This window comes from Gopherus evgoodei, chromosome 9, assembly GCF_007399415.2.
Source record: "Gopherus evgoodei ecotype Sinaloan lineage chromosome 9, rGopEvg1_v1.p, whole genome shotgun sequence".
Lineage (NCBI taxonomy): Eukaryota > Metazoa > Chordata > Testudines > Testudinidae > Gopherus > Gopherus evgoodei.
Window position 1 is genome coordinate 8,308,127 of NC_044330.1, and position 14,112 is coordinate 8,322,238.

The following is a 14,112-nucleotide window of genomic DNA, read 5'->3' on the forward strand; positions in this document are numbered from 1 at the left end:
GCAACCCCAAGAAGGGCTCTGGCCGGTGATCGGACCTTCTGATCTCATGTGGATTTTTTCTGTGATTACAAGTTTGCAACTGCTTTTGCTCAGAACACGACTGCTCACAAATAGTTCATTCTTTGTACAGCTGGGGCCTTTGATCTGGTCCACATGTTACAGGTGATCAGCAGACAAAGATCCTTTCCTCAGGGCTGGAGGGAGGTACATTTGCATTCACCTCCCCTTAGAGATTCCCACTTATCTCTACTTGTGGCATTGTTCAATGAAGTCCTTTGAAGCTCAGAACACTTCCCAAGGTTTACCTCGACCCGGCTTCCCCTGGCGCCCCCCCCCAAGTTGCAAACAATCCAACAATCACACACAAACATTGCATTTTTAATACAACAGACTCCAAAGACACTTCAACGTAATTCAGTTGGGTTTTTCAAAGATATTGCAGGAATCATCACAGGGCCTTGTGCCTCATTTTGCAGCTTTCTGCTGGAGAGAGGGTAAGGCGGCCCTAAGCAGGGGGAGGGCAGTTTTGCTCATCTCTGACCTTGGCAACAGCAGGATGGTTGCATCCCCCCACCTCATCTCTGCTTGCATCGGGAGGTGCTGCTGAACCTTCAACAAACTGAGCATTCTGGACTAGTTGTAGGGCCTCAGAGTTAAATCTGCATCAGCAAAAACACAAAGCATTCCAAAGCCCTTTCAATTCAAGCCCCTCCCTCTCTCCTTTCCTCAGGCATCTCTTCCTTGGTAGCTGCAATGACCCAGTGCAGGGAATCGTTTGGGAAACTCCAGGGATTTCTGGGAAAACAGTCCAGTCTTGCCAACGCTTTCTAAGGCACCAAAAGGGCAAGACCCCCTTACAGACAAGCAGCTCCGCTTTCAGGCATTGCAAAGAAGCCAAAAAGGGCCCCCTTTCCCTTCCTTTTGTAAGTCCTTGAGTCACAGGGCCCTTCTTGGTGGGTATGGACAAGCAGGCCCGGCTGCGTATATCCGGGGGGAGGGGGTGAGCAAGCAGGCCTGCATGTACAGCTGTGTGTGTGGAGCACGGGGGTGTCAGCCTCAGGCAAGGGGCTTTTGTCCTCCCCGGTCCGTGGGATAAGGCATGAGAGGAGGTGACTGGGGCAGAGTGCCAAGGGGCGAGAGTGATAAATTCCCTGAGGTGGGAAACAGGAGGACGCTGGTGAGACAGCAGGAAGGTGGGGGATCCCACTGGGATGCTGCCCTTGGCCACAGTCACAGTGGCTTCCCTGGCTTGTCATTCCTTTTAGATGCTACTCCCTCCTCTTTCCGCCGGGAATCAGTCCCAGGCGGCTGCAGCCTGTCAGGGAGAAGGCAGCCCCAAGTCCAGCTGGGAATGGGCTGAGAGCGCGAGCGGAGGGACCGGCAGCTGGAATTGGAGCAGAACTCTGTGTTGGATGATGCCCTGGACTGAATCCTGCCCCCCTCCCATGCCTTAGGCTCCTCACAGGCCATGCTCAGTGAGTTCACTGCTACAGAACCTCCTGTGGTGCCTCCAGCAACTCTGAGCAGTCTCCTGCCTGGGTGCTGCCTTCTCCTGCCCATCTGCAGGCTGGTAGATCCTGCCCAGCCCCACCACCAACCAGGTGCTTCCACCTCCTGCTAAGGCAAGTGGCCATTGGCAGAGGCAGGAAATCAGAAGGGACCGACCAGTGCTCTGATCTGAGAGGCAGGAGGTGGGATCCTGAATTGGAAGGACCAACGGTGGACTCTCCAGCCCTAGCTCCTATGAACAGTCTGATTCAGTCTCTGCTCAGAAGTGGGCTGCCTGGTTCCATGGACCAGCAATCCAATGAGGTGACCGGAGCAGATGGTGTAGAGGGAGCTGGGGCTGGAGGCCATGTGTCCTTTGGGAGAGGTGCTGGAGCACTCACAAGGGGAATTCGCTGCCCATCCCCTCCCTATCTGCTTGCTGAACTGAACTCCGGCACTGAAAGGACACAAACAAGGTGGGCCGCCATAGAGGCTCTGCTGCCTCCCTCCCTCCCTCACTCGCTCACACCAACTGTTCTCTGCACACTGGGAGCACATTCCTGGCAAACAACTCTTCCTCCATCTGGTGTTTGTCTCCTTCCTGAAATACATCACGCTGGGAGGCTAATGCTGAGAAGAGATTTAACTCCCAAGGGAACTGGGTCTCCTCTCCTCCCCACTCCACAGTGCCCCAGTTATTAAACTGGAGGATAAAACAGACCTGGCTGAGGTCTGTCCTGTATACACTGCTGGGACTAGAAGGTGCCCTATGGTGGAGTGATAGCTCATGGCTTGGCCTTGTGTGGCGTCAAGGATCCAGGAGCGAGGGCCGTTTTCACCCTCTGCTGCCTCTGAAGCTCAATCACTGACTGAACTCAACTGGCCGCTGGGGCTTTCTGGGGACTTCACCTCTCAGGGCACTGGTTCCATGTTCTCAGCTGCATAATCTGTGTTCTGCACCCTCTGAAGTCAAAGCCACTACCTTGTTGGTAGAGGGCCTTGTAGCAACTGGCCTGAAAGGAAGCGAGGTCATCCTGGTAGGGGCACCCATGATGGGATGAGGTTGAGAGGGCTTCTTGGTCACTGATGCTGCCCAGGTGCAGCCAGTAACAGCCTAAATCTTCCAGTAAAGAGGCCTTCACCCTGCAAGGGCATGAGCAGGGCTGAGTCTATTCTGTTCTATACAAGTTCTTATGCCGTGCTTATCACCGTAGTATCTATACCTGCTGGTCATGCATTGACTAACATCAGTGTGTTTGTTCCCTCATCCTCTCCCCAGGAAGAGAAGTTAGGGCAGTAGAGTGTTGTTATATCTCACACACACTCTCCCCTTCCCTTATAGGTTTGTTAGAGAAGGCAGGTCAAAGAAATGCACCATGCACTTAGAGCAGGAGATGGTGACTCTTGTGATGGTGCACAGTTTGGGGGGTGGGGGGTGTTCATTCCAGTCTTGGGGCAGTACTGGGGAAGCCTTTGCCTGGCTGGGGGCTGGGCAGGACTGTTGGGGGTGGAGGGGCCATGCTGGGGAGGGTTTCCCTCTACAAAGGGCTGGGGGGGAAGACCTGGGAGGTTCTTTTGATCTTACTAAACATTTGTGTTGCAATTCAGGTGGCTACATGCAATTACCCATAGGCCTTTGCAGTGAGAGGAGAGAATGAAACAGTGACTGACTAATGGTTTGTCCAAGAAGCTGGATCTATCCAGGGAACCCTATAGACTCAGGTAGGTGCCACATGAGTCCTTGGGCTATTTTCAGGGGTCTGTTGCAACAGCTTTTCACAAATGATTTACAGCATTCTAAACCCGGCCTACCAGCCCCCTGCATTTAAAAAAAAAATCAGGCCTGAACAAATGACCAGATTGCCCCCCAAAAAACAACCCATCAGACTTTAAATCAATAAGCAATGTTGGGCTCTTTTCATTGCCTTCCCAGTTCGGCATCATGTTTTCAAGATTTTTTTTCTGCCCCCTTGTCCCTCCTCGGGGTGGGGAGGGGAGCCTAGTAACTTAAAAGCTGAGATCCTCCCCTGCTCATGTGACTCTGGGAGCTGGGGCTTTGAGAAACAAATCACCAGTTGTGAGGAACTGGCCCCAGGAGCAGCCACTGCCCTCTCAGGGCCAACACCAGGCTGTGGCTCCGTAACGGCACCTTGGTGCCTCCTCACATGCTCTGCAGCTGGGTGCTGTGGCTGACCCTGCTGTCATTGAGCTGGGGGCCCTGGCTGGCCCATCCCCCACCCCCTCCGGTGCCTCTGTGTTATGAAAATAAACGATGAGCTCCAGAGATGCCAAACACGCTGGGATGGGTTTCCAAGGCAACCAGAGTGTGAGAGCAGGAACAGCAGTGGAGAAGGCTGGTGTGAGGTTGCCATAGTGACAGGAAGAGCCAGCTTGGCTTTTCCAAACCTTGCTCCAGTTCCATCACCTCCTTCAATGGCCGCAGGGCTGGGCCCCGCTGCTGGCCCACGTGGCTTTTGTCCCATTGCTGCTTGCTAGCAGGGAGATGGGGCAAGCGGCCAGCAGGCTGGCCATGCTCCATGGCAGAGGGGTCATGCCCCCCAGTCAGGACAGGGGAGGGAGCTGCTACTTCTCCGCCTGCCTCAGCAATGGGACGCCCCACCCCATGCACCCACAGCCCTGCTCTCCCTTGCTATAGGAACTCTCTGCAGGCAGGCCCCAGGGCCGTGGGCGGGGGGATCAGTGGGGTTCCCCTGCTCTAGGGGCCCACAATGGGACAGGACCTGGCTGCTCACAATGAAGGATCAATCGAGTGGCCGGCACCTTTAGAGAGGGGCTCACGGCCGCAGCCCTGCTGTAGGTGAGCAGTTCTGTCTCGTGGGGCTTGCCCTACACTCAAGGGGCCCATCCTCAGATTCTGTCTTTTTTTTTTTCCTCTGCCTCTGCAGTGGCTGAAGACCACGTCCCTATGAATCCAACCCTAGGCCCACTGCACCTCGCCTCCTGCCATCCCTCTGCAAACGCTGTCCCCTCCCGCCCCCTGCCGGAGGCAGTCAGGAGTGCTTCCGCAATCGAGGCTGCCATTAGTGCATTGCAGAGCAAAAATGTTCATTCATTCCTGCAGGCCCTCAGCCTGATCCCATGCACGGGGCGGGAGAAGGCACATAAGTGTCCCTGCTGGGAGTAGCAGTTGAGATCTATGTTCACTGCACCAGCCCCCTACCCATCATTCAGTCCCAGCACACCCCAGTGCTTGGGACAGGTCCAATTTCCAATTGCTCCTGTGCTAAGCCTCCTACAGGAGAGGGTGGGAGTCCATTCTATGCTGCCCCCACCGAGCCGGGAACATGGGGTTTGTGGCCGCAGGAGTCACCCTCTCCCTCCGTACTGCCCAGGGAGGCAGCTACGTTCCAGCCTCAGGTGCCCAGAGGATGTTTGCAGTTGCAGGCGCTGTGGGGTTTTGAGACTCACCGCTGTGAGGTGACTGAGTAGGCGGCTAGTAACAAGCAGGGCCCAGCAGTACCGACACAGGCCCAGGACATAAGAGCCAGAACCCGCTGGTGAACTTCCTGGCCTCTTGCACCTGACTCATCGCTCCATCTGCGCAGCCACTGAGTGGGGAGCTCTTGGGACCCCCCAGCCCCTGGGGGACAGACCACCTGGGGAAGGGGAGCTTCTATAGAGGGAGGGGGCCCAAGGAAATATCATCACTATGCAAAGGAAGGGCTGGAGAAGGAGTGTGATGGAACAGCAACAAGCTTTCCCAGCAGCACCATCCTCAGTGACTACCTGCTCTCTGCTAAGGGTAAGTCAGCACCAGAGATCCCAGGCTCTGACTTGAGTTTTAGCCCAACACCACTCCCACAAAAAAACCCACCTGACCCAGGGTTGGTGGGGCTTTGTGCCCAGGTGTTTACCCAGCTGGGGAGCAGGGGGGGTTAGAGCCCAGGGCCCTGGTTTAACCTGGGCTGGAACCTGCCCACTTTGCAGTGAGGCTGCAGGCAAAATGACTCGTATTGATGTCCTCCAGTGCCTGCCAACAAACATCCCCCAAGAACAGCCAAGGTCTCCTGCTGTTCGCTGGACCAGAATCCTGGAGCATCTCAGCGCAAAGCCCCAGGGGCTCTGCCCCCAGCCACACACAGGTGAGTGGGGAAACACTGAGGCTGCAGTACTATGGGGAAGAGCTTTGTTGTGGGGATGCTCACAGCTGGGCTAGGCTAACCCAGGCACTAAGCACTCAGGGTAACTATGCTGTAAAGACATGTCCTAAGTTTCCTCTGTGCAGGGTCACCTTTTAGAGGAGCTGTTTTCCCAGCATGTCTTTCTGGGGCTGGCCCTTTAAATATGGGTGAGCCAAATTAACGCACCCCTAAAGTAGCCATTTTGTAACATGCTGCATCTCCTTCCCTGCCGGTAAGTACCTGCGGGGATCTCCCCTCCCGGCTGGGGTTTCATCTGCATTCCTATGTTGCTTGGGGCTGCTGAATTGTTTTCTACCTGTGGGGCTGGAGTATTGAAAACCAGCTAGTAAGTGGGGCGGGGTGAGTACAAAGATATGTAATGAGTAACTTGCCTCCTGAGAGAGCGATCCTGTGAAAGCCCTGCAGTCCTGCACTGTGGTAGAGCATTTCTCCCCCGGGGGCCTCTCTAGGTGATCCACACAGCAGCTATGTCCCTCCTACCCCTCTTAAAAGTTAGCTCATTCTTTTACTAGTGTGTGGCTTAAAGAAAGACACAAGCCCAGCCTCTGATCCGTCTCTTTATAAATAATGACCAACATTGATTCAGTGAGTCCCCCTTGCAGCTAAGGCTCGTCCTGGGAGCTGGGCAGGAAGACAGTGCTCCAGCCAGGCAGCCCAAGTCTTGCAGGCAGACTTCCACCTGCACTTTAATTGAGAGGCCAAACATAACCCACCCCAATCCTTGGGGAGGGCCTCCACTGTGGCTCCTCTAGTCCTCCGGCTTAAGCAGGGGAGCAGAGGGCTGTTCTCCTCCTGGGATCCAACAGCTGGGGGCAGTCGGGAGCCAGGGCTGCTGCAAGCCACCCTCCCATGCTTCAGCTGTGGCACTGCCTCAAACTCCCACATGTGGGTGTAAAGGGGGTTTAAGAGTTGGATGGTGAGGGGGGCACAGGGCCCCAGCTGCTGGCCTCACTCACAGGGGAAACCTCTTCAATTCGATGCCCTCACGCAGGAAATCGTGAGGGAAAGACAAACATCCCCCCCGCCCCACACAAACACCACAAACTGCTGCTGCCTGTGTAACACGCTGCATGGGCCTAGTCAGAGGAAATCAGGCACAGAAGGCACCAACCCTGGCTGTTCGGTTGTGCAATGCATGCTGCCCCCTCAGCTGGGCTCTCTCTGCCCTCAAGCCCACAGCCCCAAACTACCCTGAACCTCCTGTCTCCACCCCCAGCTTCTGCCAGCCTCTCCCCAGCATGTTAGCTGGACAGCAGTGACAAAGACGTGCTAGAAAAATAAACTCTAGTGTAAAATCTGACCCCTTCGCAGGAGCAAAACCACTGTGTCCGAACTGCATCCCCAGCCACTGAGGGAGCATTGCACCGCAGGCCTGCTAGGCTCCAGTCAACCTCTTCCTGGGGTCAGCACTGAGAAGGCCGGACCCAGGAAGAGATTTGGAGGAAATTAGTTCCCACCAGACTCTCCTAGCAGAGCTAGGACTGCTGGGAACAGACACACTATGAGGTTTGGTGAGAGAGGGAAACTCAGCAAGAGCATCGTGCTGAGTGATGCTAATTCAGGCCACATACTCCAATCACCATGTGACCAGCACTGAAGAGGGGGATCACGAGCACACCCTCAAACCCAGCCTAGGAGGTAGTGCTTGCAGCATTTCCCCCCACCCACCCTAGGGTTGTGAGCTCACATCCCAAGTCACCACACACTTGTGGTTCACACACTGCCCCCCAAGCTGCTGGGGTTTTATGGGCACAGTGGTGCTGCCTAGTGCCAGGGACTCCACTGCTCTTGCCCTGGTACCATTTGAAGCCCCTTCTCCCCCTCAGGCCTGGTAGAGGGGCACTACCCTGTCTATAGGACTCCTGCAGATGGGGCAGGTGTGGCTAGGCAGAGCCTCGTAGCAGCGGAAGCAGCAACAGACATGGCCACAGCACAGCAGGACGCACTCGCGGGGCCGTGTCAGGCAGATGATGCAGGCGTCCTCCAACACATCCTCCCCAGACTCAGTTGCAATGTCCCCGTTGCCCCACAGGGCCTCAAACTCCCGCTGCTGCTCCTCCTGCTTGTGCCGGCGCTGCTGATAGGCCTGGCAGAGGGCGTACAGGATCACCGCCACGCCTGTCAAGCCACACAGCACTGCTGCCCCCTTCCAGAAGCTGCTCACTGACTCCATCTCCGCCAGCAGCGTCTGCCAGTCCCCCAGGTGCAGAAAGTAGCTGGACCCATCAGCTGGGGGCTGCAGGTGGAGAGTCCCATCTGGGTGCATGGCCAGCTCCCCGATGCCAGTCAGGCTTGCCCCCACTCGCAGCATCTCCTCTGTCTCCAAGAGGCCCTTGGGCTTCTCCCCGCTCAGGTAGTGACTGATCATGTCTTTGAAGCCGTGGGTTGGGTGCTGGAAGCGCTCATACACGGTCTCCAGGGGCAGCTGGACAGCCCGTAGAGGGCTCTCTACACTCACCCGTGTCACTGCTTCAGCACTGGGAGATGCCAGGACAAAGGGCACCGTGTACACCTGCTCCGAAACCACCCGCTCACTTTCATTCCTGCAACCAATCAAGAGCACAGCAGCTGAGCCGGTGGCTCACAAGCAGGCCTCCAAAGGCCCTAGATCCCTGGTCTGCCCTCACTCCACAGGCTAACCTTGCTCTCCTATCTTACCCAACTAGTGAGTGGCCCTGGGGCACAGTCTGTGGGCCTCTGATGTAGCCGAGTCCCCAGCCCAGGCAGAACGAATCCAAATCAACCCAGGCCTGCAGAGGATACTGCCTCCACTGCAAGAAGGGAATCTGCCGTAGGTGCAGCTCTGCCATGCACCGCAGATCTGCTGGCCCTGCATGCTCCCCCAAACTGCCTGCCGCTGGCATCCCTCTCTTCCCAACTGTTCCCATCCCTCCCTCCTGGGTCTGCCCCAATGACCACTCACCAACTCCGGGCTAGGCTGTTCCAGATCAGTCGATGCTCCTTCAGAACTAGTTTCTGGATCACTCCCTGCAGCTCCTCGTGGTGCTGGCTGGATAGAGCTGCTTTTGCTGGCAGGACAATCCCTATGGATAATGTGGAGGGGGTGTGATCTTGTGAGGCAAACCCTGGTTCATGGAGCAGCTCCAGCTCCCAGAGCTGTCTAGAATTCCCCTGGGGTCCCTGGGGTATAATTCAGCACAGCCCTGGAGGAGACTAGGTTTGACTAGTGTGTTGGGAGAGCTATAGCTGCTTAACTAGAAGCACCCTCCCCCTCCAAAAATTCAGCTGATTCAGCAAGAGGCCATCTCCCCTCTGGGATCCAGGGAGGACATCCTAGGAGGCGTTTCTGAATGGCCATCCACATGTTGCTCTGCAGACTGGCCCTTTCAGTGACTGTAATTCCCCAGTTACTAGAATGGAGATGCCAAACACACCAGGAGACGGCATGCTGCTGCTGTGAGAGTTGCTGAGAGATGGGCCCCAGTGCACCAAGCTAGATAAGTGTGCAGGGATCTTACCTTCCAAGGCAACATAATGCAGGCACTGACCACTGGTGGCAGACAGCAGGTCAGGCAGACCATCGTCTACCTGAAGCTTCGGGGCCTCCTGCAGAAGGAGAAGTCAGAAATGAGAGTGAGCCTCAGCCATTTCAATCTCAATGAGCTGCTACTCAGCTTCGTTGTGGGGAAATACCCACTCTGCCTATGCCTGATTGTGCCCCACCTCCAGACTGTGTACCTCCCTCTTGCCTGGAATGTCTTTGGCCCCAGGTTTTGCACTGTGACTTAATCTACGTTACTCTGCAGGCTGTGGAAAGGTGGCACTAATCAGTCCCTGGGGACAGGATGATTAGGGCATGTTGCAGGGGAATAGGGCCCCTTACTGGAGTCCCATCTTTCAATGAAGCTGACAGCCACCATCCAGCTCTAGCGCTTGAGTGGCTCTGCTGCGGATAGCCACTGGCAGCATCTCTGCCCATATGATTCCCACAGGAGTGGGCACATCAGACCCATCCCTGTGCAGTGGGCCTGTGCCAGGCATAGCCAGTGAAGCATAGTGTGGCACAGACTCCTTTCCCAGATGTGCAGGTGGATAGTGAGGAATCCTGCAAGCAAAACTGCAGAGGGGTCTTGATTGAGCAATCAGGGCAGATGTGACCTGCCAAATCCCACTGTATGATTGGTCCATCCTTCTATTTTAACAGGGAGACCCGGCCCAGCGGGACTATCATGCCCAGCAGGCCGTACGCACTTCAGAAACTACAGGTCCCAGCATGCAGTGGCCGGCCAGCCAGGCCAGCTCAACTCAACACCAAGTTCTATAAGAATACAGGTGTGCGCCAAGCCAGGCAAAGGCCACCGAGGTGTGCAAGTGACAGCGACGCAGAGCAACCGGGGGGATTCTCGGCACGGGGGTGCAAACAGCACGGCCAGAGCCAGGACTGCGCTGGCTGCTGTCCCTGGAGGTGGAGCGCTGCAGGCTGGGATCTGTAGGCCCCGTGGCTGAGCTCTGCGGGGCAAGGAGCACGGTCCCCCCCCTTGCCCTGTCTGGGCACCTGGACACCTGTTACGGGGGCCCTGGGCTGGGCAGCGTTTGGGGCGCGGGCCGGGGCCCCAGGTACCTGGATCCGAGCCAGCGCCTTGGCCTTCTTCCTGTACAGGTAATAGAAGAGGCCGGAGAAGGCCAGGCTGGAGGCCAGGGCCAGCAGCTCCCCGGAGGTGACGGGCAGGGCGTCCATGGTGCCGGGCAGGGGAGCCGCGACTGCAAGGAGAGCACATGGGGGGCTGCCCGTTAGCCCGGGGCTCCCACGTGGGGCTGGGCCCGGAGCGAGGGCGGGCGGGGGCGCCCCCGGGCCCCTTGCGGGGAGACTCACCCGGGCCTGGAAGGAACCGCCCCGCTTCCAGCGCCCATTAGGGCTCCAAGGGCCCAAGAGTCCAGGATCGACAGGGAGCCAGAGCCCCGCTGCGCTGCCCCCTGGGAGATGGAGTCCGGCCGCGCTCGGCTCCTAGGGGCCGCCGCCGCGGTGCCGAGAGCTCGTGGAACTACAGCTCCCAGCTTGCACCGCTCCGCGCCCTAGGAATGCTCGGAACTACTAATCCCGTCGAGCCTTGCGCCGCGCAGACCCCCAAAGGGGCGTTAGAGGGGAGGAGAAACGTCGGGCTCAGGGCATGCGGCGCCGCTCCAGGGACTACGGCTCCCGTGAGGCACTGCGGCGAACGCGCTGGCCACGGCCCTAGAGTTGGGGGAGGCGACGCGGGGCGTCGGTCCTCGGTACGGTCCTGCAGCAGCCCCGTTCTTAATACAGGGGCGCGAGGAGCTGGTCCTGGGCCCCAAGGGGCAGGGGAGGTTCAGACTTGCACGCTGTTCATATCCCTGACATGCAAACTTCTCCCCTGCTGCACTCACATGTTGGGTTGTTATTGTAGGGTCGCTCCCCAGGCGGGTTTGTTGTGGTAAGTTGGCTGAGAAGTACTGGTACTGATACTGTATTAGTGTTATCGTTGGGGAGGCTCAGAGTTGTGCAGCTTATACTGGCTGGTTACTGTTGGGTTGTACCTGGCTGCCTGTGTGGTGATGTGTTATTGTAGGGTTGCTCAGGGAACCTGGGCATATTGGTTTGTCAGAAGGACAGCTTGTATGCCCTGGTCTTAAGTCACTTATACAAACGACAGGATGTTTTTATTCCAATGCCCACCAAAGAACTGGTTTAACACAGAAGGAGTGGGGAGGCCTGAGAGGAGGAATGCCATTTATTAGAGCAGTGCCCTGCTGGCATTGAATGACAGCACAGTCAGGGCTCTTCCTGATTGGGCCAGGAGCATGCCTTCTATCACTGCTACCTTGTGGTAACACCAAAAGGTGCATTTACAGTCTAAAATGAGCAACATGGGAAGGGGCAGGGGGGAAGAGATGGTTGGAGATCCTGTACTTAAACAGACATAGCTGCATTAGCTCAACATAGATACATTTGCTTCCTAATTACATAAATTATGCCAGTGTTTGGGTGCACAGGCTGATGCACCTGAGGCCCAGATTCTACAGTGGAGCCAGTGGAATGTGGATGCTCACCATCTTTGAAATTCAGGCCCAGAGGATGTCACGCTGCAGCATAGCCCAGCCAAGTTGTTAAAAAAAAAAAAAAATCAAGAGTCAGGACCCCCAAAATCATGAGATTTTAATAAATATATAAATGGGGGTGGGGGTTGGAGCCTTTTGGGGACACATTTTCCAGTTTTTCTGTGCAACTAGGAAGGGCTAGAAATTATCTTTGAAATTGAAATCCTAACATCATCCCATGACTCCAGGTGCTGGGGTTTTAAGGAAATCACCAAATGTTGCAAATCTTGTATAATTGCAAGAGATAGGAACTCGGTTTGGCAGCCAAAGATCAGAGATGAAGGTGTCTGTTGAAAGGGGGCCAGGGCAGGCTCTACGCCTGGGTAGGCAGTGCATCACACCTTTGCATGATATTGTATTTTGGCCAAGGAGAAATTGAGTTGGTGGCTAACATGGCAAATCTAGGGATTGCATGTGAAGGAACTGAGCTGCTCTCTGGAGACTGGCATTTCTCAGCAGGCTTTGGTGTGAGTGAAACCTGCCCATGACCTCCTGCCCTTGAGCAAGTGACTCATGACTGGGAGCAGAAGGGGAATAACAGAAGCACAGGGCTTGTCTCCACTGCAGAGTGAACTCAGGCTCTTCCTGAGGTGTTGCCCCAACCTCGCTCCTGTCCACACGCACAACCCTCTCACCTAGCTGGCCTATTCTGGGGTATTGGCATGAGTGCAGGCTACCCCACTGGAGTGCTGATAGTCCCCCAGTGCCTTCCCACAGTTCTCCCAGTCTCCCCAGGACAGACAAGTTCTCCCCCAATTACCTGGGAAGGAATCACGGAGCCGCTCAGCTCGCTGCAGGGCTCAGAGCCATGGGATGTGCCCCCAGCAGTCCTAAGCAAGACATGGAGTGCAGCACGACCGGTAGCTTGGGTAGGGCTTTGCAGAGGGGAGATGTGACAGGGTCTGCTTACCCCACACCAGACAGGGTTAAGCCCATGGTATTGACAGTTGAAGTCCCGCCTCCCTGGTAAGATTGGGCATGCTCCAAGTGCTCCAGTAGTATAAAGGGAGGGAGACCAGCTCATTCTAGGCTGGAGGCTGTAGGGGAAGGATTTGTGTGGGAAGCTCCTGCAGTGGATCAGCCACAGCCTCTGCACTGGGAATCAAAGCTGTCCATGACCTGCCTGCACCCTGGGGACTGGAGGAAACCCTGGAAATGACTAGCCCTGCTGAACATAGAGGACCCAACATCTCATGGGAAACCCCAACACAGACTCTGGTAGGAAGTGACCCAGGGAGGGTGATGGAGTGGTACCTCCCACTCCGGGAGAACTCAGCGTGTTTCGGTAGGACACCCCCCCCCGCTGAGTCACTGGCAAGTGCTACGCCACTGTTAGGGTCCTGGGTTGGGGCCTGGTGGAGTAGGGTGGGCCTGGGCCCTCCTACTGGGGCTGTCCTGTGCCAAAGGGTGGTGCCATAGACTCTGGCCACTAGGCCACGCTGCCCTGACCCTAGGGGCTTGGACTATCACACGAGGCTCACGCCTGTTTAGGCATGCCCAGGTGCCAATCAGTTGAGTTAACCGCAGCAAGTATCTGCAGAATGGAGAAGCAGTGAGGTTGTTCCTATACAAGTGGTGCCTGGGGAGAGGAAGGTAGGGGTTGGGTTATAGGCCCAGGTGTGTTCATACCCAAAGAAGCTGGCATACGGGGAGGCCTCTGTCCCTCCCTTCTGCAGGAAGCCCAGCCCTCAGCGCTGAGCCTGTCGGGGAGTTGGAGAAGATGAAATCTGGAGGGTGAGATGGAGTTTTCAGAGCTTTCCTTTCATTTCCTCCTAGCATCTGAGAAATTCACCAGTCACTCACTAGCTCGTTTACATGTAAAAATAACCTCTCCAACCCGCACCCCCAAGCCAGGCCTCTCAGGTTCTATGGGTTGCAACGCTGGTAGGGGAAGCAGGTGTTTCTGAGAGCTTAGGGATGACTGATTTCCTGCCTCAGCTTCAAAGTCTGCTGTGGTTGGCCAAAGATAGGATTGAGTCCTTCCCATCTGGCTCTTCGCTGCCTGGGCCTCCAGATCCTGGCGCTGCTGCTTCTCAGTTCAGGGCCTGGCTGGCACTTTGGTGCTATGCTGCAGTGGACCCACGTGAAAGAGCCCTGCCTGGGGAATTGCTCCGAAGCACGTGTCTTGGAGAGCCTTGGTAACTCGTCCAGGGGATGCAGAGCTGCTGGAGCTGTTGCTCCCACAGTGGCTATGCGGCCTGCCCAATTCCAGCTGGTGATGCCACAGTATTGGCCTTCATTCCAGCATGCCTGCAAGGCGTGGAACGGGGCAGGGGAAGGCCTTCTATTTGCTGCAGCTCCTGGGATCCTACTTCACTCCCCAGTTTCCTTAGGGCCTTACTCCTGCAGCCCTTACACTGTGGGATGGCCTGGGTGGGACAGG

The 14,112-nt window shown here is 56.3% G+C and overlaps 1 protein-coding gene across 2 annotated transcripts; it reads right to left on the bottom strand.

Annotated features, from left to right (window-relative positions):
* Window positions 1-357: 357 nt before the first annotated feature.
* On the bottom strand, window positions 358-10,570 carry LOC115657318 (mitochondrial ubiquitin ligase activator of nfkb 1-A-like). Of its 2 annotated transcripts, XM_030575016.1 has the most exons (5): window positions 10,486-10,570; window positions 10,234-10,373; window positions 9,131-9,218; window positions 8,575-8,695; window positions 358-8,194 (listed from the first exon to the last, which is right to left on the bottom strand). In XM_030575016.1, exons 2-5 carry the CDS (start codon window positions 10,348-10,350, stop codon window positions 7,474-7,476), a joined length of 1,047 nt encoding a protein of 348 aa, XP_030430876.1. In that variant the 5' UTR covers window positions 10,351-10,373; window positions 10,486-10,570; the 3' UTR covers window positions 358-7,473. The 2 variants fall into 2 exon arrangements, with proteins under 2 accessions (XP_030430876.1, XP_030430874.1); XM_030575014.1 differs by lacking the exon at window positions 10,486-10,570 and having other exon boundaries at window positions 10,234-10,444.
* Window positions 10,571-14,112: the final 3,542 nt, after the last annotated feature.